General features: G+C 39.8%; 1 protein-coding gene across 1 annotated transcript in view; it reads right to left on the bottom strand.

Moving 5' to 3' along the window:
* The window catches only part of LOC114443885 (matrix metalloproteinase-17-like), a 58,131-nt gene extending 46,119 nt beyond the window's left edge, over window positions 1–12,012 (bottom strand). Inside the window, exon 1 of the mRNA XM_028418233.1 lies at window positions 11,805–12,012. Coding sequence (XP_028274034.1) covers window positions 11,805–11,939 — 135 coding nt within the window. The 5' untranslated portion in view covers window positions 11,940–12,012. The remainder of the gene's footprint in view (window positions 1–11,804) is intronic.
* Window positions 12,013–24,951: the final 12,939 nt, after the last annotated feature.

Raw genomic sequence — 24,951 nt, 5'->3', positions numbered from 1 at the left:
TTACCAGAAGATGTGCCTTTACTCTTATATTACACAAGAAAATAGTGCATTAAAAAATTGCAATGCCCTCCAGCAGCAAGTCTTTGATATTGGCAAGCGTATAAAGGAACACGGGGTAGCTACAGAAAGTCTTTTTAAAATTATTGGTTGAGAAAATAATTAAAGAGAAAATCAATCTACGTGTAGTAAAGCATTTTAAAGTAGCATTTAAAATGTGTGGCATTTACAAATAGCTGCTCTGATGGAAACTGGTGACCCTTATGTTTTGAGATATGCTTTTATTTTTAAGGTGGTTGGACAATAAAATATTTTCTTGTATTATAGTATCAATAATCACTATTTAGCAGTTAGGGAACATACTTTATGTAAACAAAATAAACATGCACCATCCATCCATGGCTAAAATGTACTGAAAGGAGACCGCTGTCTTTGCATACTAGTGCCTGATCTCTTCTATTGCCTTACTGCAGACTCTACTTCTATTCTAGCTTCAGACCCTCTATTATTAATAACTGTGAGAGACAAATGAGCTATAGTTTGCAGACAGGCTGTCAGATGTAAGGATTTGTTTTGCACACTTTAATAAATGTCAAGCATCCAAAATAAAATAAAAATCAATACACAGCTTGTGCTCAGGTGTCAATTAAATCCATGTGTATGTAACATGTTGGATTACAAATGGCTGTGCTATAATGCCATGAATTTCCACACTTTCTAAACTACGCCAAGAACTAACTTGCAGTTTGTTTTTAAAGCAGCCCATATGAGAAAATTCAGCACATTCTCCAACAGTGTGAATATTCAGCAAGACAGAAACAGTGTGCTTGGTCTGACACTTGCTCGAGGGCTCTTTGCTTGGCATTAACAAACCTTCCAGCTCCAGGTGGATGTTGGTTGAGTTGCTGAAATGTTTGATCTTTCCATGATCCAGTTTGCATATGCATGGCTCTTATCCAGCTTCATCCTCCCTTTTCCAATTTGTAAAGCCCAAACTGTATTTGATAAAACAGATGAAATGGGTATAGACTGTCCTGGTAGTGACTGTGAGAAGCAGCATGTGTTTAGGTTAGGTCCAACTATACGAAATTATAAAAATAAAGTTTTTGGAAGAGTTTAGAATCAGCTAATTAAGCTGAACATGATGATGAATCTTATATTATTATCCTCCATTAGTTAATAACTTAATAAGGCACCCTCCTCCACGACATGATTTCATAACAAACAAAAAATAAATCAGACAGGTCGAGGAGAGAAGTCAACTGTTCAGCTGCCAGCTGAGTCTTTTTGAGATTCTCTCCTCCAATCGATCATGATGAAATCACAATAAAGTATATATAAAAAATATATAAATATTTTTCCCAGCAGCTTTTAAAGAAAAAAAACTTTAACTTTTAAAGTTTTCAGACAAGTTCTAAAACTTTAAGTATATTATATTCCATTTAATGAGTTAGAGATGTTTTCTTTTTTAGCCGCAGCAGGTACCAGGTGACATGGCTGTGTAATTTATTTACATCTTGTTAAAAACTGTAGTTGATCTTTATTTAATTTTATTTATTTTTTTACACAAACTACACAACTCACACAACACACTTTAAAAATTTACTTCTGTTCAGGTTGACCTCAAGGGATCAGGCCTGATCGTTCTTGGCTCTGTTTTGATTGGTACTTTCAAATTGATTGAATATAAGATCACTATTTTGCTGCCATATTTGCATAAAACATGTCACCGACTCATTGATACTTCAAATCTGTTTTCCTTTGCAGTACTCGGTTGGGTTAACGTAATGAAAAAAAACTGGTCTGAACATTGAAGTGCTTGTGCTTTTGTGGAGGATATGTAATTAGTTTAATTGTCACTTAGTGAGAGACATACTGAGAAATAACTCTTTGTTTGTCTCCCATGGGCTGGAGAAGGAAAAAAAACATTGCAAATATCTAATTAGCCCATGAATAATTGCTGAGCTAATAGGCACCTCAAGATACGATCTTGACTGTAACAGTCACTCTTTAAATTAATGTGGCTGTGTACTGTGCAGTGGGACGAAGTGAGACTGTCTGATGCCTACTGCATCTAATCTTTTGTTATCATACTAATAAGCACATTACTTACATACACTGACTAACCAAACATTTGGTGTCTTCCACTTCAAGTTTGCCTCAAATGTACAGAGTGCGCCTTCATACAGCATTGAAGTTGATCCAAAACGTACATCAAACACTGCCTCATAACCTTATTTTCTGCTTTTGATTCATCATTTGGTTTGATAATAAATAAACTCAATCACAGTGGTGCCAATAGAAGAGATAAAAATCAGTACACACTTTGTTTTCCAAAGAAGCCACAGCCATTTTTTTTTATCCACACAACACTGTTTCAGTTTGGGATAGTGAATTTTCAGAGGAGTCCTGTTGATGATTTGCGGTTTCCTCCAGTTTAGATGGTGGGCCTCAGGATTATTTTAACTTTAACATGCAAGAAGAACAAGTCCAAAAACCACCATAATTACAAGACCCGATGAGTCCTCTGTATAGCAATGGCAACCAGAACTTTGATCTGGTATAGGGCTAAGGGGATGCCTCGGTTAAAATAGTACGGCCACATGGAGTTGATTTGGGGTTTTCTACATGGAGAGCCTGAAAGTGAGCCAGCATGTCTCTAACCTACAGTTACAGTAAGCCATGAAAGAGTAAAGACCAAAAGGCAGAAGAGGGGGATCATATTCAGCTGAGGAAAACAGTAATTCCAGCTAAATTGCTTGAACAATTACTTCCGTAAACTCAAATATTCAGTTCTGCCAAAATAATCCCAAGCAGGTTTGAAGCTAAATACAGCAAACAGACATAATGAAATACGGCTTGAGGTGTAAACGAATCACATCAATTAAACTTTAATGTGATTAAATAGTAAATCAATCTACATTTATCTATAATTTAAACAGTGACTGCATTGTCCACATCAGCTCGACACTTCATTGGAGTTGAAATGAGATGAAATCCCTGCATCCATCTGAAGCCAGCAGGACAGATATGTTGATAAATCTACAGCCTCCAGTCGGAGAATGGCTGCCACTGAGCACAGTGCCATAACGCACAACAATTTGCTTTGATTAAATCATATGCAAACAACAGCAGACTGTACAAAGCAACTCTTTATGCTTTGGACTCTGGATTACCAGGCCTGTGTTGTGTTAAAAGCCGCCACCATTGAGTGTATGTTTTTATGTTGTTTTTATGTATGTTGTTGCAAACTATACTTTAAAATTATAATGTTGCAATTGATGCACTTAGAAAACTTGCATTTTGGTTTATAGAAATCTGTCAAAAGATTATTTTGATAGCTGAGAAATCTTGAAAAGCTACTATTTTTAGATTTCCAAATGAAAATGAAAGGATGAATTAGCCAGATTTATCTCAGGCATCAATCATGTCAGAATATTAAATAGCAAAATGCCTCACAATAAGGTTTAAATTAAGAACCACGCATGGGGACTGGTGAAACAAAGACAAACACAAAAAGCAGAACAGCGAAAGAGAATTGAGCACACCACAGCTCTAAGAATAACCTCAGTTTGAACTTCCTAAGCATATTTCAAATTGCTCATTGTGTACTTAGACACATCAACTCAGCAAAAGCATCATTTTGCATATTACATTAGTCTCTCACATTATCATGTTTCCTCTCCACAAAAAAAGAAAAAGAAATAAAATGTGGTCTTAAGTTACACCTTGTTCAACTACAATGCTCAGCATGAGCAGCATGTTAGCAGAGCAGCACCTCAGGTCCTCTGTATGTGTCTACACAGGAGGCATTCAAGCAGAGTATTGAGCTGTTGGTCACGGCGCTTTGAAGAGCCTAACACACAATCACTGCAGAGCACTCGCAGTCATACTGATGTGAATCTAAGGCAAGTAAAACACAAGCTATAATGCCACGTGTAAAGAGCTGGAATGATCAAAACCGGAACTATACATGACACAGACAATGTAGCCAAAACACCTCCAGGGTATGAAATGTGTGCACATTCAGATTTTTATAAAATCCTGGCTTCAATGCATGTAAAACTGCTGAGAATATAAATTGCTCTATCTTCTTAGCAATACAAACATTGACAATAAACACATTGCAACAAAAAGCACACCTCTCCAGCTTGCCATTTTTTCTACAATATCTTAAAATGGCTTGGAAAGCCAAAAACAAAACCAAACTTCACTCTAAACCAGAGGTCTCCAGACAAGAGGTTCCCAAATTTTGGGGAGGGGTTGAGGGAGGGGGGGGGGCTAACTGCAGTTGGGTCCGGTCTGTTCCCCACACACATGAAAAGAATTTGGTGCCAACTACACATGCTGACTGTCCCCAACTGCTGAGAATATACAGCGTTTAAAAAAATAAAGGGAACACTTAAAGAACACAATGTAACTCCAAGTCAGTCACACTTCTGTGGAATCAGCCGGTCCGGTTAGGATCAACACTGATTGTGAATCAGTTTCAGCTGCTGTTGTGTAAATGGGACAGACAACAGTTGGAAATGAGGCAGTTATCAAGACAACCCCTATAAAGCAGAGGTTCTGCAGGTGCTGACCACAGATCAGTTCTCTGCTCTCATCCTTTCTGCCTGAGGTTTGCTCACTTTTGCATTTTGTCAGTGCTCTCACCCCTAGAGGTAGCATGAGGCGGTGTCGCCAACCCACATAAGTTGTCTTTGTGAGACCATATGCTGGTGCAGTGGGCCCTGGGTTCCTTCTGACTGTCCAGAAGTTGATCCCTCCCTCAGAGAACATCACCATCTCATCAGGAGCATGCCCAGACATTGTCTTGAGGAATTTCCACTTAGGTTGGATCAGCCTGTAATGTGAATTTCTACTTTTATTTTGAGTATGGTTCCAAATCCAGACCTCCATGGAATAATAATTTTGATTTGCATTGATCATTTTCATATGATTTTGTTCTCAACATATTTCAATATGTAATGAATAAAGAGTATGTGAGAGATTCAGAATGAATTATGTCTTGGACCCTCATAGAGAACTTTTCTCCCTCATGGTAACATCTTTGTACTGCCTTGTGCCAGGTAGTACAGCTTACTTCTGCTTTATCTTCTTCCCACATGGCTGCTTTCCTCCCCAACTTCTGCAACCTAACTGCACTACTGTACCTGCAATGAAATGAATGGGAGCTTTTACTCCATACTGTCAGATTCCATGTCAACGCAGTTTAAGATTAATGTTTGCTTCCAAGGTCCATGCATTCAGTTAGCTGTTGAGTGCCTAAAATAAATTGGTGTTCGGTGGGAAGGTTTGTCATATTGTCATTAGAAGTTTGTCATCATATATGGCCTATTTCTGCATCATTAGGAAAATAATAAATAAATACAGTAAATCAATTTCTGGATAGGTGATGTCAAATTTTTTCAGTAAAATCGATGTTGTCACTCTAAAAGCACATCATGTTGAAGTCTTGCAGCTGTCACACACAGACCATGATACAGTGACAGCCAATGGGATGTCCCCTGAGAACTTTTTCAAATCTGATTCTGGGGAAATCATGAAGTCTTCACTAATGCTGAGACTCACAAACCTCTGGAGAACTTTAGCACAGCTGAGGTGGCAGATGGAATAGGAGTGGATTGAAGGACTTGCTTCTCTCTTTCTGACAGAGGATATGCTATATATGCTACGCTCACTGTCAATCTGTATAAAGGAATATTGTCTCTCCTAGATTCAAATCTTGTCTCACATGACATTGTTCCTGAAATAATCTCCTCGCCCTGAATATGAGTCCCACGATGCATTTCTACAGACAGGAGGTCACACTGGTTGATGGAAGTGGGACAGCAGTGCTAAAAGTGTCCTAATGATTCTAGCTGAGTGTGTAACAGATTTACACTAAAAGCTGCATACACAGACCCTCGTGTGTGTGTGTGTGTAGGTTTAACATTTCTGCTTAGCTCATCACTCACTTAGGTAACAAGTGACCAATCAGTCATCAGGATGATAAGTTAGCTCACTTTGTGGAGGAATCCCAGTCATTTGTCTTAGTTTTCTTGACCTATAAGGGTTCAGAGTTCTGTCCAAAACCAAATATACTTTGGGGCTGTATGCTGTGAAGATTTCTACCAAAGCACAAAAACATGTATAAAAAAAAAATCAAGAGCAAGGTATCTTTTCCAGGAATAATGACACAGCTATGCAAGAAAATCCACAGACCTTGTTGTGAGCAATTTCATGCAGGAACTATTGGCAACTTGTTGGTGACAGCATTACTGGATGTAAACAGATAGCACTGCAAGCCACAGGAAAAATACAGGATTTAGGGTGAACCATGCTTTTAAGTTATTTTCTTGAATCAGTTTTCTCCCTTATGATCGCTGCATTGGTTTCTAGTTGTTATCAGAAATGGGCTATAAAACAGAAAGCAAAAAGAAAGGATTGAATTTAACACTAAGAAAAGAGGTTCTAACAAGGGAGGAGGTGTTATTAAAGGCCATACTGGTTACATAAGACCCCAACCCCCCTTCAGAGCAAACAGTACATTATTAGAATTAACATTTGCCATCTTACATTCGATTCTAAAAGTTCCTGAACACACAGCTGTATGCAGGATTAATGATGCTTAAAGAAAATGAGATGGTGTTTAAACAGCAGTGAGAGATATTCTTGCAAGTACTGTACATGTGAAGCTCTCTGAGTCACAGCCATGGTTCCCATAGCTGCAGATTATTGACCTAATTACAAAATATATTATCTATGGGTATTAGTAAGTGCTGTCTTCATTATCTTCCTAACAACCAGGCAATTTTTAACCGCGTAGAATAACATAAAAGGATTGTAAACATCATAATGTGTCAGAAAAGCCACAACAAATAGAGCGTGTAATAGTCACTAAAATAAAAAAGTTTGTTTCAAAAGCATGGCTTCATATTTAAAAGTGGACCTTTCTTCATATTCCTGATAATAATAATAATACATTTGTTTTTTGTTGTTGTTGTCCCTTGATGTAATTTCAGAGTTTTGATGAAATTATTTGGATTTTTTTTGAGAGGTGGAATAGACAAAGGGGGGCAACTACCACCACTACAGAGGAATTGATGCCAGATGGTGTTCTCATTTAAGAAATTAAACAGCAGAATGAAAGTGAGAAATGGACTTGGCGGGGTGTGGTTGGCCTTCCAGGCACACACACACACACACAGTCTTAACATTTTAGGATCATTAGTCAAATCTGTAATGGTCGTGTTTTTTTAATGAATAAAATTCCACAGGTAGCTGGGTATATGGTAATTTGGGTAATTTATCAGCAGCTAATCTAGCCTGCTCACGCCCGCTTATCAAAAGGGATGCCCTGTGTGTTCAGGTGAATAGCTCCTGTGGGAAACTTTAACGTTATGTTTGGGTGGAGAAAATATTCCTCGCGAGGAGCATAATATGATGAGCAACACAAAGCATATTACCTTTTAGTTGTTATGACTCAGTTCCCTCTAGTGCTGAAACTGCAAATCAGGGCTACGCAGTGATACATCAAGCTTGGATAGTAGCACTATAAAATGAGCCATTCTGATCTGTGCTTGAGTGTGCATGAGTTTCTGAAGACATATTCCATAGGTAAAAGTTCAAATGCCAAATGCAATCGGCCTTGTGGTTGCTTTGATGTAAATATCAGCTGTGATCAGACTCATATGGAAAACACCCACACGCTGTACGCGCACAATCATACATCCACTATGAACACAGAATTATGTACAATCATCTGATAATATCTGTACTTTACACCCCACCAGTGGCACAGAATGATGCTCTCTGTGTGTCCTCCGGCTCCCCGGTGACATGAAATCCGTCACCGGCCAACTAATAATCATCTCAGCTGTCTACACTGATACTCCCTCATGATGACAAACTGGGAAGCTACAGTTGGAGTATAGTGTTTGGATTTACTTTGATGTCTGTGATCAAAGATGAAAATCTCTTTCTTTTTCACATTTGAGTAATGGACAACAGTCTAAATCACATTTTTTACAGTCTCACATGATCGGACGTTACGCACGCTTTCCCTGCTGGCTGACAACCAAATGAGTGGGTGAATCCGTGATGAAATAAGCACCACACACTCAAACAATCCTGAAGTGTAACGCCAAACTGAGCTTTGCTGGATGGATTGACAGTCATCTTCTGCCTGACAGCCTCTCATCTACTAATAATTTTAAAGATAAAAGTTGCAACTATGAACTTTTTGCTACCTTCCTTCCACATCTCCAGAGTGAGATGTGGATTCTAAAGAGACAGCAGGAGCTGCGCCCTTTCCCAGGAGCTGCAGGAGAATCTACAAAGACACTGTAACTTCTCTGGAGGACCGAAAAAAAAAAAAAAAAAAAGATGTATTCAACTATTTCTCAGCACCCAAAAAACAGAAATATGAGACCTGTCTGCAAAGATCATTGCACAAATGGTCAAGCTGGGTTCAGAACTATAAACTTGAAAGGCACTTTCATGTCTGTGGTTTCTCAGCACAGGGAGTTTTTAACATTGTGCTTTTTTTAGGGTGGAACATAAGAATACAGCAAGTTGCTTTTCAGGTGCTCCCATTTTTCAAAAGTGTGCAGACACATTGAGACATATGTTTTGGTGCTGGGGAGTCTGTTTTCGTTTGTCCTCGACACCTACTGTATATCTCAATGCAGCTAATGATCCATGCTGTATATTTTGGTGAAATAACAATTTACAAGCTTGACTTCAATCGTGGTGTTGTATTTTGAAAGTATAGCTTAGATCCTCCCTGTTGTTCTGGTGTCTGACTTCCTGCCTCAGTCTGGTTGGTGCAGATTGAAGCGTCACAGGGGCGACCGGGGTACTTCTGAAATGTGCATATCTGGTGGGACTACAGGCATTGACTAGAGTACCAGCAGGTGGTGTGGGTCCAAACATGAACTGCATTTAAAAGGGAAGTATTCTGCATATTTTATGGTCTATATTTTAACAATGCCTTATCCACAGTTCAAAATGGTCCTTTTTATCTCATAAGGCCTGATGTGCAGCCCGGAATTGGCAAATAATGGCCAAACTTTCCTGTCCATTTAGGACTTTACTTTAATGATCCTTTACTGTGTTAACCTACAATGTCACATAATTTATCATCCCTGATTGGAAATGATTTGCAGGAAGTAAGAGAGTGGCATATAAAGATGAGACTAAAATATCTCGAATCCCCGCTGGACACCAACCTACCACCAACTTAAAACTAAACTCGAGGATATTTTAGCTAGTTTTTTTATCGCAAAAAGTTAAAGGTAGGGTAAAAGATTTTGAAAACTCAGTGAGAGTCAGCCAGATTTGGAAAGTAAACACACGCCCCTTTCTCTCGGAGCTCACCCCGAAGCCACGTCTCCCAATCACATGGATGCGCATTTCCTGAAGACAAGCTGCGGTCTGTGACTTCGGCCATCATGCACGTACCTCTCTGATGTGCACAGAGCAGGAAGAGAGTGACAACCAGCCAATACTCCACGCAGGGTCGTCCCAGAGGATTGGCTGATGTTTTTAGTGTTTTATAGCTTCCACAGATGATTAATACTCTTCGTTTTATTGCGAAACTGCCGAACTAATTGGTTGCTATCGGATTGTAAAGAGAAGTTACACTAATTTAACAAAAAGTGCATCAGAATGAAGTCTCCTACCCTACCTTTAAGGGGGAGTGGGTGGAACCACATCATCTATCTTATACAGTCTGGAGAGTGGACGGAAACAAATGCACACTTATGGGCATAAAAGCCTTTGATCGTATCTTTGAATTCTTTAAAACTGCGTTAAACGCACCTTGTAGTCTTTAACAAGTGCTATAGGCATTAAGTCAAAGAGGTGATCTGTATTGCATAAATTGTCTGACCTGTGCTGCAAAGCAGATGTGGACCATCACACAGTTTGTGCGTGGACTACCACTTAAGTGGGGCAAAGCACCCCAGATTTCACAAACAGAGTACAGAGCCCTTCAGACTCCAGGCTGAGTGAGTCACACAGCTCTATCTAGAAATGCAGAAACCCTGGAGTATCATTCTTTCTGCCATGCTGTTACAACAGCTTCTCATCATGGTGATCCTGCTGTGTCACAGTTCATCACATCCTGCAGCAAAGAGTTACTGTACAGATTTTTGGGTAATGATCTTTGGCTGTTCACGGACAGGCAGACACTGACATTGATCGATTGAAAAACGACAGCAGTCACTAGTGTTTACGTAGTGAGGCCACCTCCTGTGGTCATGAATACAATCACCGGCAATCGAACAGCTGGAACATCGCATTGATTGGTTGATTGTCCATCACTTTAAGTGAAGTGACACTGACGGACTCCATTTCTGTCCTCAACTTATATCTATTTAACTGGATCTTTGTAGTTTCATCACTTAAGATCTGATCATAAAGGAGATGCAAAGTTATTCCTCATCACTTCGTAAATGATGTACGCTCAGGGGGAGCTGTATAGCTTCATGTTATAATAGAACTGTTAATGTTTTAACCTGCTTCCAGGCTTTAGCTGTTTGTGGTCAAAGCTGCACACAGAGGAAAAAAGTGTTTGGTTCTGGTAAATCCCTGTCAGACGCGGCCAAATTGACCTTTTGGAAAACCAGAAGAAAATTCGAATCAAAGCTTAGGTGCAACAGACCATGACTTGAAGTCAGGGCTGCTGTCATCAGCCTCAGCAGAGAGTCTGAGCGCTTCTTAGAAAATGTGGATAATCTAAGCTCGCTGCGTGTTGTTGTCTGTGCTGTTTACAACCATTTCTTTCTAACCCACGTGCAGTACGGTGTTATGGCCTACATGAGTTCACAATAAAACTATCTGGTGTGAAGACATGTCAGCGAATCAAAAGAAGCAAATATGCAGCGCCTCAAAGTGCCAAAAAACTTGAAGCAAAGAAGTAGAAACTGCTCTATTTTAGCGCTTGTGTTTTAGTCTTTTAGAAAAACTTAATCCCCAAGTGGAGAATGAAGAGTTTGAAGGCTGAAAGAAATCGAGACTAGGATGAGATTCTAAAAAATATATATATATATATATATATATATATTGCCCTGAGGAGTGAAAACTGTACAAAAAGATGCAGCTTTAGTGAGGATGAAGATGAAGATTAGAGCCAAAAACTTTTCTAAAGGAAGCGTTACACACACTTACTGTGTTAGTCATACATGTCTGCTTACAAGCTCATGCATGGTGTGTGTATGTGTGCCTTTTTTCCTGTCCTGCCATGCACACAGGTGTGTGAGGGTGAATTTCACTATAGACATATAATGTATCATCACAACTATTAAGGACTTTTCACTGTGAATGAACACAGGCTGCTCAGATCGATTTGTTTGTATCCTCCACCAATGCTGCTGCTTATTTTTAGTGAATTCATTTGTCTGCTGATCCACCACTGAGCCCAGCATCAGAGCCTCAGCTAGACCCACTCACAATTCTCTGGACTCGTTCAGAGAAGGGAAAAAAATTCTAATAAAATAATGATTCACTGAGTCTGGCTGTCAGAGGTCGATGATACAACGTCGAAGCAAATCTCACAGACACACTCATTTATTTAGTGCAAGACAATTATTTATTTTTTCATGACGTGTGATCCCTGTTCAGGTCCTGCGCCTTTTTTTGTGTTTTTTACTGCACAGCCATGTTAAAATTCTGAGCAAGTCTTAGGAGCACTTGTTCTGCCCTGGACATTTAAGAGTGGTCCAAGTAAAAAAAACATGCTAACGATCACACTGTCACGCAGCCAGGCACTACAGGAAACTACTTCTGTTAGCATCCAAAAACAAAGATAGAAAACTTACCACCCCCATGTCCAGCTGCTCGGTAGTCAGAGAAGGAGCCGCTCCACTCAGAGGTAAAAACCACAGCAGCGGCACCAGCAGCAGCATCTCAGGAGAAATATTCCTCATCCACTTGTGAGAAACCATTGAAATCATGATGCCCTATGACAGGCTGCTCCTGCAGGGCTCAGACACCGACCCCAGCAGCCGCATCCACGGGGAAACAATTCACACGCCAGCACCGTCAAACAAGTCTACCTCACTGTTGAGCGCAAACACATAAAACACATGAAAACCGGTGCCGGTAAAACACATGTGAGCGATAGAGCAGTTTATTCCGCGCTAAACTTCGTTGGGTAACTAACAGCTGGAGGTGACACCGAGAGACGAGCTCTGGATTCTGGTTTTTATCTCAAGTCCGTCAGAGATACCGACACGCGCGAGCTCCCGGCTCGGACGTTGCGTCTGGTCTCGAGCACTGGAAAATATAAAGGCAGCTGCCAGCTGCGCGCGCTGTGTCGCCAGCAGCGTCAAGCAAGGGAACGTGACGCGATCAACTTCCGGGGACTTACCAAAATAAAACTACCTTCCGGTAGTATATATTTTTTAGGTTGAGAAAAAAAACACATTTAAGAACCCAAATCTAATCCCAAATAAAGTTTCCATGTATGATTTAAATACATTTCAGAACATCTGCTGCTCATTTTTTGGTCATTTATATTACAACTCACGGTCCTTGCTTGATCTTAATTTTTAATTAATCTATATTAGTTTGTAATTATATTATATTATATTAATATATATTATTATTATTATAATAGTGCCCTGTACATTCTATAGTATCCTATAGTAACCACATTAACCACACGTCCACATTGTCAAAAAACACCAGTAATCCTTGTGTGCTCTGAGTTTGTGTGTGTGTGTGTGTGTTTGTGCTTTTATTTTGAATTTTGACACTCTAATTTCCTTTAGCCTACTACTGAATTTTTGTTTGACTTTATTGAAACAGCTGTGAGAGGATTTGAATTCATCTTGAGGTGCTTTTTATTTGGACTTTAATCCTGATTCATCAAAAAAAAATAAAAGTCAGCATGGTGAAGAAGATAACTCAAAGAAGGACCTGTCATTGATGTAATATGAGTTAAAAAAAATAGAGAACATAATCCTGAATGATGACTGTTCCTAGGCTGACTAATGATATTGATATAATAAATTCACTATTTTAAGTCATTACAGGCAGGTTCAACAAAATATGACACTCTAAAAAGGATGACGGTAAGGTCCAATGAGACAAGACAGAATATTAATTTAAAATGAATTAAGGCTTAAAAGTACAGCACTGTAATTACAAACAACAGGTAATTATATTTTTATTTCTTAATTTGAAACTCGGGACACAATGGCAATGACAAGCAACATCCTCTGAGTGGAAGAATCAAGTTCAAGGCCGCAATATGGCAATTATCCACCCTCATGAAATGTCCTCGAGCAAGACTCTGAATCCTTATTAGTTCTAGTCGTGCTGACCTAAAGATCACCCTGCGCCGCGACGCTCTGACCTCCCTGTGAGCTCATTTTCCAGAAGTAGTCTGAAACAGTACAACATCCTTGTTGTGTCCGTGGTGTCGGCTGCTTCTTTAACATCAAGGTGAATTATCCATTTAAAACTTCAATCATAATGCAGATGCACGCACACACCTCTGTGCCCACCCACAAGCGAGCATCTTAACCGTTTGATAGACAGTCTGCTTAACCTAAGCACACTGTCAGTAATGATTCACAGCGCTGCTTTATTGTAACTACAGCCTCCTGACTCCACTGCAAAGAAATGCATAATGAGTGCCTGGGCACGAGCACCCACACACAAATTAAGCTTATCAAGTTGATCTACTGCTGTATCCATTACATCTCCATTTACAAATCATTTTCTGAGCAATGTTTATTAGATGTATCATTATGTGCCACCAGCAGGTCTGGACAACTGGTGCTATTAAAGTCCATAGGTTTCATAATGTGCTTAGGAATTAATTGTCGGGCATATCGGCGCAAGCTTGTTTCATACAATGATGTAGGAGCACATCTGTAAAATGCAGGGATTCTCCTCCATTATGGTAATATTTACAGATAGATAGATAGATAGATAGATGCACTGAAGGCTTAAAACTCAACTTTACGGCATGCCGTTTCACTTAGACATCCATTGTATGTATTACTGTGCTCTGACATTGGACGTCTTATTGCATGTCAAAGGTTAAAACATCTATTTACCCATCAGAGTCCACTGTGCACATTTTAAACCGCATTTCCTCTCCATTTTCAGGCTATTTTCAAAGCACACTGTATCCCTACACTGTATGTGATAATCTTCGGTCAGACTGTAATAATCACAGAAAAACTCATTGCTCGGTGTGGATGTGGGCTGAATTGAATTTGTTTGCTTTCATGCATTTTAATATTTGTGGATGCGTGTTGTATCAAATTTCATTTGTAATTTCAGTTTGCATAACGAAGGGTTAAAAATCATCAAGAACAAAATCGTGAAGAGTCACTGAGGCTGCGGCTTATTGTGATGGTGTTTGACTAAGGAGACATTTGACAAATGTCTCTATTATGCTGGACTCACTATTTTGTCTGCATTTAATGTGTTTTTCCAAAGGACAAATTATTTAACTTTGTTACAAACCAAAACAGCATCCATGGATTAATATTTAAAAAAAACAATAGCATTGTAAAATATTACTTTTCCAATGTTTTGTGTGTGAATAAAAAAATAATTTAAGAAATAAAACTGTTGTTAAAGATGTCAGATGTAATAACACCTCTTATAATCTGACATCTGTTACAGTGATAAAGCTCAAATATCTTGGTCTCATTATGTTTCAGTGAATGTTGTTTGTGGACTTTAACGGTGAGTATTTTTCATTATAACCATTAGCACCAAGGACATCCAAGATGTTTAGTAACAGTCACAGGAGTGCAAACAGTAAAATAAGTAAGAAGAAATGAATCCATTTAAAGCACCAACTTCAATAAAGGAAGATCATGCAGTGTCGTGGCCAATCAACAAGTCACAAGGGTCTACATCAACTATACAGCAGTGTCTGGTTTTTCAGAGCACTTAGACTCAAAGTGTCAAATAAACAAAGTTTCCCCTCATTTCCTAAATAAGGCTGTAAATAATGGTGGATGAACTTTCCATGACATCACATCCAGGGATTTGCATGTGGAGGCAGCCTCAGGTTGCATTTCTATGGAGATTTTTTAATTGTGCAGGTTTTTATCTTTAAAACTAAAGATGTAAGCCTTTATTTTCTTGTCAAACTTAATTATTTAACATACCTGATTAGATAAAGCTGCAACAGACAGGTTTCTTATCAAATCTTTAAAATAAGGAATTACACAGTCCTTGGTTTCAGGAAATGGGCAATTGTGTATTCTTGATCCAGCACGATGAATATGTTTAGAAAACCTTCTGTCTTAAAAAAATCTCCCTCTTCCAGACATGTCATTCACCAAGTTTCCACAGTGAGCTACGATCGGCTAGAAACTCCCCTCAGATCTCCAAATATAAAATACCACGTCAGTCACGCATGGAGCGCCTTGAGGGTCACAAACAACAACAATGAAAATGACAAAAACATTTTATTATTTATTTATGTCAATAGCAGACTGGATTTATTAAAAAAAGGCTTCTCCCTCAGTGATTCTCAGAGAAAAATTCATATTGTCAAAACTTACCCCCACCCCTCCAAAAAAACAAACAAAACAAAAAACAAAGACAAGACAGTGTGTTTGTCACATTTCCAAGAACATCATATTACTTCACTCATATATGCTGGTGCAGCAGCATGAAGTAAAAACACACACTGTTCTCAACAAAAAAAACAGTCTACATGCGATGCTTAAAAAGCAGTTTCCTCCTGAAGGAGCACACCTCTAGTGTGAGGTCACTGTTCTACTGTGGATAAAGACAGAATCCTGTTCTGTTCTGATGAATGCAAATCCAAAACCTGTCACCTTGAAGAAATGATGAATGTGGAAAAACCTCGCTTCTGTTTATCGAATAGCGTCTAGTCGAAATGCTGAATGTTACATGTTGAAAGAGCAGACAGTAAATCAGAATGAGCTGTATTCAGACAGAAAAAGATGAAATTATGCGCACTTAAAGGGGTCCCACTTTACTGCGTGGAGTACTGTACCCCTCTCATCATAAGGGCCTTCCTCTGTAAGCACCTCTAGAGCTGTGGTCCACCATCAGATTGTATGCATATTAGCATAAATTCATATGTTTGTTTTAAGATCTCATCTGCTCTGAAGTTCTGTAACAGCTGTTCACTCATTCCAATCATGATTGAGCACCATGCACTGAACGTCTAGTCTCCTGCGAATACAAATGTGTCCACTCAAGGTTAAAAAGGTGGAAAATATGGCATACATGTATGATGATGTGTTTGTGGCGTGCAGAGAAAATGAATAAGATGCTGAAACAATCTGAACAGCCCAGCTGGCTATACACTGGATGCTGTGTTTGCATTCCCTTGAAGCGCTTTACTTCCCGTCTGAACCCATGGATATTATTTTCCAACTTTCCTGCTGACCTTTAGAAAAATCAACACTTCTCTCAAAACCTTCAATGTAACACTGGAGTATGTTAGCTTAGCTTAGCAGAGCGCTCGGGGACGAGGTGGGGGAAACAGCTGAGCAGTATTCTCCATGCCCAGAAGTTATACTTTATTAAACACATGGAAATCCAGACTTCCATGAGGTTGTCATAGGAGATTCTAGGAAGTCAGCGCTCCCATCCACTTAAATTTATAACTTGTTATTACGTGAGGTGCTGGTAGGTGGATTTTATGTCTGGCGGGTGTAGTAGCATCTTATCTAACCCCTGGCAAAAAAAGGGAAAAAGTATTATGAGGGCCGCTCATTATGAAAAAAGTATTTGGAATTATGTAGGCAACCTCTAATGCTTGTCTAAATTCATGCATGCTGGCGTGTCAGAGAACTGTTGCCGTAGTAACCCATAAAATGTAGCAGGTATGTCGACTGTAGCCCCCTGATTTTCGGCCTGTTACAAGAAGGCTATTTAATGAGGCAGCACTTAAAGTTATACTACAAAAAAAGAACTGAAAAACCTTTGGTAACAATATTGCTAAATAAGTGAGGTGGCACTCTGCTTGTATCCACAGAGCACGTTCCCTCCTTGGCTGTTAACGATGGTGTCTATTACTGTCAGTGTTACAGCGGTGGAAGCAGACCCACACCTGCTGCTACCTTGTTACAGTGACTGCTCTGATAGAAAACGTGCTCTGCGTTAAGAACCTTGTTGGTCTCATTGGTAGGACCTCAGCACGAGCCATCAGTGAGAGCCATCAATGATTTAGATCAACAGCAGTCTCCTCACTCCTTAACAGGATACGCAGGTGCGCTGGCTCTATCATTCATCACTGAAATATTATCAATTCTCCTCCAGATTCCTGCAGTGGCACTATGAAGAGCGGCACTTCACCCCTCTGCATTCCCTAACAATGTGTGCCATCTTTTTTATCAATTATGTTCTCCGCCTAGTGAACTATTGTGCTGAGAGAAGTGCAATTAATGAGCTGTAATTAAAAGGGATCCATCCGATAATAAACCCAGAATACTGTGTATCTATGGGCAGTTTCCGCCTATACAATGTGAGGAAGCTTCAAAACAGACAAAGTTAAATGATACCTGACAATGGTGAGGACATTAAGTATTGACAACCTATCATATCATCTACTTAATCTTAATAGTACCCAGCTTGTAATACTCTCACTTGCCATGCTGTAAAGTACTGGATGTTAGAAGCGCTCATGATATCTGAGCATTGCACTGTTTGTGCTTTTCCTTGCTGCATTCAAAACATGATGGGGAGTACAGCTAAGACACTCAGAGTGGCTCTAATCCAGCTAGATAGTTCAGCTCCCTGTGAGGAGGCAAGGATAAGTGGCATGTGGTGGTTCCGCCTGACTTCCTGTCAGTCAGTTAGGTTTGTATCAGGGACTGGAGATTGTCACCCACTCATCCTCTACTGGGAAGCTTTTAGGGTTCAGACTCATGACCTGTGCCCCTGTGACTAGCTTAGCTGCAGCAGAGGATTGTGCTATTAGTGGCGCCATTAGGAAACTCTACTTTTTCAAATGGAACAATGTTACGTAGGTGGACCTCCCTAACTAGCTTCGCTGTTACTACACTTTAGATCAGTTTATATCTGGTATATTTGGCTAACCCTCAATGAATGTGGGTATGTGAGATGACACTAAGGCTGTGTCTGAAGTTACTCACTCACTCCCTGCTCCCCATATGGGGAGTTCAATGTAGGGCGCCATATAGTGAACTCATTGTGAAAGCATTTTCGGACATTTCATGTGCGCATGACGATACGTATTGCTAATTGTAGTGACCATCGGATGACACTACTTTTCATGATGCATTGTGTGATACATTGAGGGGTCTACAATTTCTGACTAAGAATTTGGACAGCAAGACAAAATAGCAGAAGCTCTTTATAGGGCCATATATAGTGATCAGGAAGTGATTTCGGACACAGTCTAAGAGTGTGATCACAGCACTACATGATCTTGCTTCCGTGACATTGATCACAGGGTGCATTTCCATTTGTTGTTAGTGGCAATAGCACGATTATACGGTTGATTAAATCAGGTGCTGCAGCACAGGGTAATGAAATCTGACATGCTGGCTGAAGGAGGGTTGCATGCGCACACTGTAAAGCAGATGACGTCCACCACTTCCTTCCTCTCTGTAGCCAACAGGTATGGATAAATGAGATGGGTCAAGATCTACAAGTTGTACATTTGAATCTTTCATCTTTTTCAAGTTAATCATCACACTCTGGTGTAGTTCCAATGGGCCATAGTGACCCGAGGAAATTTCTAACCCTTCACACTGATAGAGTACAAAGAAACTGGCCAGGCTTTGGCACTACTGTAAGTTCTCAAGTACTGTCAATAGCCCTGCCTCATTCACTGTAAGTGTGTGTGGTCATATCCTTTTCATTTAGCTATATACCATTCAGCTGATGTGGTGACATGTTACCTATGTGTGCCAATACACATCTTCAACTTGAATTTAGCAGCAGTTTGAAAATTACTTTCAGAGCCTTTGACAATGGTTAGATTAATGGCCTGTATACAAGCATACACTGCAGCATATAATATTGCTTGGGTGGTCTATTAAGCTCCATTTATTCAATGCTAATAAGTGTCAACACAGCAAGGACCAGTTAGCATTGCTCGCTCTCCCTCAGTTCCACGGTGCTGCAACTCTGACAGATAACAAACAGCTGCACCGTGGGGGATGCGACAAACCAATGCATCATGGAAGCCATAGTCTGCTCGCACTGCCCTGCTTCTTTCTCTGCATATTCCCCTTTCATCTGCTCTTCACACATGCCGCTATTCCATTGCCCATGTCGTTCCCATAATTTGTATTTGTCAGTGCTGGCTGCTTGCCTTTGAAGCCCTGCTGTGTCTCGCCTGCTAAACAATAAGAAACACTGGCAACTGGTGTTTAGTGAGTGGAGCAGTTCAAAGAAAAGATCAATTCTTCTTCGTTTGCATACTCTCTGTTTGTAGGGCAGCTCCTCAGCTCTACAAGGTTACACACTATGCTAGAACCAAAGCAGCTCTGCTGCCCCAGTACTTAAAGATGAGGAAGAAGAATAGTTAGGGATGTCTCTGGGAGACATTGCTGCAGAAGTAACCACTTGAAAGAATCTTTAAGGTGAGGGAAAATAAACAAAAAAAAGTTTAACTAAGCAAAAAAAGTGTAAAAGATTTCACGGTGGCCCAGTGCCTGACTGTGGAAGTGCTCTCTCACTTTCTATGGAACAGACAGAATAAGGCCATGAAAACACCCCAAGGAGTCCAATTAAAGGCTCTAATATTAGCACATAACAGTAAAAACAGTGGGGTTAATAACTATTTAGTTATCTGGCTTAATTACCAGCCTGCAGCTTCCTGCGAATCCTACAAAGGTTTGCAGAGCAGAGTGTTGAAAGACCTGAGGATATATCAGGTGTATCATCTCTTATCTGGCTTCATGGTTCAGATTTGATGAGATATTACAATTTAAAAATTCAACTGCAATATCTGCAGTGCAAAAAGCAAAACCAACACATCTAACCAGAGGAATCCTAAAGGACAAGATCACAACCTTAGAATGACACAAACATCATGTAAATAAAAGGTAGTGTCAACAACAACAAAAGTAACACTGGTAGATAAAGTACAGAAATCCAAATGCGAACAGTTACAACGGTCTAAGTGTGACAAAGTGAGAGAGAGTACACTAAGTGCGAAGAGAAAGAGAATGAGATAGAGATTGTAAAGGGGCCAATAAGGCATTTCCCATTACTTACACAGAGGGCTTTACAATGCCAAATGTTTGTTGCTTTGACAGTTTTGCAGGCCACGTTGACAGTCTGGGAAGTTTAATAAATGCTGATAAGGAAAAAGAGAGTAGAAACTCAACTACATCATCTGCCAGGGTGCTGTGCTTCTACACTGCACTGTAATGCGGCCTTGTCCCAATCTGACGCAGTGAAAGGAGTCACATCAGTATAGTAATTAAATAAAATGAGAAACATCAAGAAAGTGCTGAAAATGTCATCATGGTAGGTGAAATAGAGTATCAGCTCATGAAATGATTTTATTTGAAAAAGTATATAACAAAAAGTATATACGTTTTAATTAGTTTGGCTTTTGATTTGTGATGTGTGTAGAAAAACATTATTTTTCATCACATTTTTTTCGGTCCCTAGAAACGACAACATTGTACAGTGTGAATAAAGTTTATAAATATTAAATCTGCTGTAACCCGCTCCCACCTGGATATTAGCTAATTACAAACTAATTGAGACAGCCAGTGATTCACAATATGATAATCACAGGTTGAAATCTGCATAGCAAGATCTCCTGACACTTGGCCTCAATAATAAAATAGGCACAAGCCATTCTAAGAAATCAAGCCCGCGCATTACTATTCGTACCATACATATGTCACTGCGGCCGAACAGAGATGAAATGGAAATAGTATGCAAATTACATGCAAGAGGATGACGGTGTAAGATATTAAACTTATTAGGCTTTAATATGTATCCCCATGTGCTGGGTGGAATAATTTTGCCTCTACAAAATTTTAATATAGATTCAGAAAGGTAGGAGCGATTATAAAACCATGTGGTTTTCTGCCTACTTTCATTTTTGCATCTTATGTGGCAACCTTTCTGTTTCACCCCAATCTAAAGGGTCAGCGTTGGTTAAGACCCAGAGACCTGCAAACAAAGATCACTCTGTGCATCTTACAAAGAGTGAGACACTGGATCGGATAAACCCTTACCTCACTCGCAGGAAAAGAGGTTAATCGCCTCCCACCACAAGAAGAAAAAAACACCCACAAAGTTCTACACTGATTGTCTTCTTTAAGGGTAAATCAGAATGAATAGCCTTTCAGAGCGCTTCTCATGGCTGTCCTTTCATTGGCAGGACGTAACAATGCCCTGAAAACATCATAAAATGCCTGTAAATGAAGGAAGATGTGTTGCACCACCTTTGAGCTGGAAGGTTCTGGGTCAAGGTGCCATTTAGAATCCCCGAAAGTGTAACAGAGTAAAGTCTACAATTGGGTGCCTTTTCATTGGAAAAACACACAATTAAGTGCCCTTTAGGGTGCTTCTGAGTGCCCTTTCAATGAACAGAAAACATGAAACACCTTGCCCTTTACAATGAAGTAAACTTGGGTATTATGGTGGAAATAAATCCACGGTCCTTTATGTGGGCAGAACACTGGGAAAATAAAGCACCGTTATAAACACTTTGTAGTCATTGTAGCTGATTCCATGCGATTGATTTTGGCACGGAGCGACTCACTACTTTGTTCAGCTGCCCTGCTTCAGATTGTTTTCTTGTCTTTGGGTCAGTGCAGCTGTAATGTTGATGTCACAAGAGTTTGTAATGAGGTAAGTCACACAGAAAGGAAAGACTGATTACACTTTAGTAAGGATGCATTGACTTTGTATAAAGGGTGATTGGCGGCCTGAGGTGACCTCACAGAGCTGGAGAGTGGTTATGCACGTAGTTCATCCGACACCCACCCTGTTTACTGGATTTTCCAGTAACAAGCTTGTCTTTTCGCCATTTTCTTAGCCACCATGGTGACAGATCACGCCTTAAAATTTTGAATTAACGTACTCACAAGGCCGCACAGTGGGGACACGAAAGCCGGCGGACATGTCAGTGATTTTTCTGTCGAGGTCTGGCTGCTCATAACACATGCCTCCAAAGCCATATATATTCCTCCACGTTATGCACAATTTATGAGAAACAAAAAACAAAAAAGGCACTTAAACTGAAGGACTTTTGCTTCCCTCGAATCCATTAGCCATACAGTGAAAAATGACATAAATTAGCAGAAACTCAGACACAAAGACAAAAGCCCTGAACAGGAATTTAGCAACAGGAACACCAGATGAGCCTTTTTTTAACAAGTAAAAAACCTCAATGGATGTCACCCACAGCCCACTCTCTCCACGGCAGCTGACCCTGTCACATTTGCTAAAGACCTGAACACTCTCTGTAGCCATTTTGTCACCGCTAACTGTGAGCGTGAAGAGCTGCCCGATCCCTTGCAGTCAGAAGAAAAGGCAGTACTTTTTCCACAATATGATGCACAAGATTAAGTGTTCTTGTTAGTAAGTCATCGTGCACGGTTGTATCTTCTACCCAATCTTTCTGTGGGATTTAGGACGGTATCATCACTGATACAATACTCATTATTCAGTCTGTCAATCTAGACTTCTAGAGCCGGTGTTCTGTCCTTTATTATGCGTTTAGAAAGAGAATGTTACTCGTGTTTATAAGAAGACATACTCATAGGACACACAGGGTACTTTTACTGATTCCTTTGTTAATACAGAAATCTGTCGGTTTGGTGTTAGAGATTCAGACCATGCACACCTGAATGACCTGTCTTAACCTTTTTTTATCTGATAACTTATTCATATAAACACAGTTCAGATAAATGTGCCCTGCTCCGGGCTTTTCTAAAATATTCCATTTCCTCTTTTGATTTCCCTCTTAAATTAACATTAATGGAATCATCAGAGTGCAAGTAAACAGAGGGCAGCGTCTCTGTGTGCTGCTCGAGTGCACACCGCTCTGTGTTCTGGGTCTTTTTTTACTGTTTATCTATCATCTTAGTGTCCGGGGTGTTTTTAGGCAATGAACAACTAACTTTATTTGACTTTTTTTTTTTTTTTTGCACTGGTCATTCACTCGGCTTCTCATTTTGAAATTCCATTTGGCTTGATTAATAAGTAATGCTATTCTGTACCCCCATCCTTGTCTCCCTAGGTCCGCTGTATAAATTCTGCCTGCTTATGTGTTTGTGTGGATGTGAGTGTTTCAAACTTCTCGGGGGAATAAATGAAGCAAAGAAGCTATATTTTTTTGGCATGAATCATAGAGCCAATAAGAAAAAAAAGCTTTGTAAATTCAGTGACAACATCCACGTCAGCTTTTCAATGTTTGTCCTTTATATATGTAGCATATAGTTGTCCTTGCTGCCTTTAGTTAGGCTTCGATGGCCTGGACTTTAGGACACTGAAATTTTCAGGGATGTAGTTTCCAAGCACTGAAAGGAACTCTACTGGCACTTTAGCAGCAGATTTGCTTTTCTGTTTCAAGGTTTCATGGGAGTCTGGATGCACCTCCACCACATAAATTGTTCACCAAGGTGTCTTTTTCTCATCCTTGCAAATCTCAGCTGTCGTCACGGAAACATAAGTGTTTACTGGATCTCAATTGAGGCACACATTTGAGTGGCCATTAGGAACTTTTTAATTTGACAAAAATACTCTTTATGTCTAAGCTGGGGAACAGCAGGAAGTATAATAATAGTCTAGTGTGAACCTCATTACATTTCTGCCTTCAAAAAATATTGCCTTCCTTGGGTTGAAAAGTGAAAAAAATATGTTAAAGGACTCTGTGCATTTGTGTTGCAAAGATACAGTTAGGGAAAAAAATCAGTTGAAACCCCTGCTGATTTTGTAAATTTGCCCACTAACAAAGAAATAGAAACAAAACAATAACACAAAATCCAGAGAAATGCATTTCAAATGAATTCACATTGTCATTTGATCTCCTATAGATCAGCAACATTTCCTTCTCCCAGGTGTATTGTATACAGGTGAGGAGCTGACATTGGGAGCCCTCTCACCTGTCCACAGAAGCATACATCCAGATTCCCCTGCTCCCCTGCATGGTCCCCCTGCTCAAGAAAGCACATGTACGGACCTGTTTGAAGTTTGCCACTGAACATCTGAATGATTCAGAGGAGGACTGGCTGAAAGCCTAGGGGTCAGATCGGACCAAACGTCACCGTGTTTGAAGGAGGAGGAATGCTGCCTATGAGTCCAAGAACACCGTCCCCACTATCAAACATGGAGGTGGAAACATTATGCTTTGGGGGTGTTTCCCAGTTGCCAAATGACTTGGAGAGCATCTGCGAAGAGGAGTGGGACAAAATCCCCCCTGAGATGTGTACAAACCTTGTGGTCAACTACAAGAAATGTCTGACCTCTGTTACTGCCAACAAAGGTTTTGCCACCAAGTACTAAAGCTTGGTGGCAAGGGATCAAATACTAATTTCATTAATGGAAATGCATATTATTATAGAACTTTTTTAAATGCAGTTTTCTGTTATTGTTCTTTCTCTCACTGTTCAAATAAACCTAGCATTTAAATTATAGACTGATCATTTCTTTGTTAGTGGGCAAACAAAGTTGTTCCCTAACTGTATCTATTATAGTTAGCATACAAACCAGCTAGCCAGCTACTGGCTCACACTCCAGCTGATGCAATGATTGTATCTTAATCTTCACCTGGACATCTAACAAACTCCTAAACAGAAATCATCCAGCAACCAACCTGTGTTCTTTTTTTTTGCCGAATCAGCAATGTGATCCATCTTTGCTGCAGATAAAAGGCCTCAAGAAAAAAAGGTCACAACACAACACTAAAAACAAATCTATGACGGAGACATGTGCTAGGTTTTTAGTTATTTCCCATTGCTGGTTAAGTAGTGCATTGACTTGACACGTGATCATTTCACTTTGTATGAT

This window comes from Parambassis ranga, chromosome 12, assembly GCF_900634625.1.
Source record: "Parambassis ranga chromosome 12, fParRan2.1, whole genome shotgun sequence".
NCBI classification, from domain to species: domain Eukaryota; kingdom Metazoa; phylum Chordata; class Actinopteri; family Ambassidae; genus Parambassis; species Parambassis ranga.
Note: the sequence above shows the minus strand (reverse complement) of the source record. Positions and strands in the feature narration are given on the sequence as shown.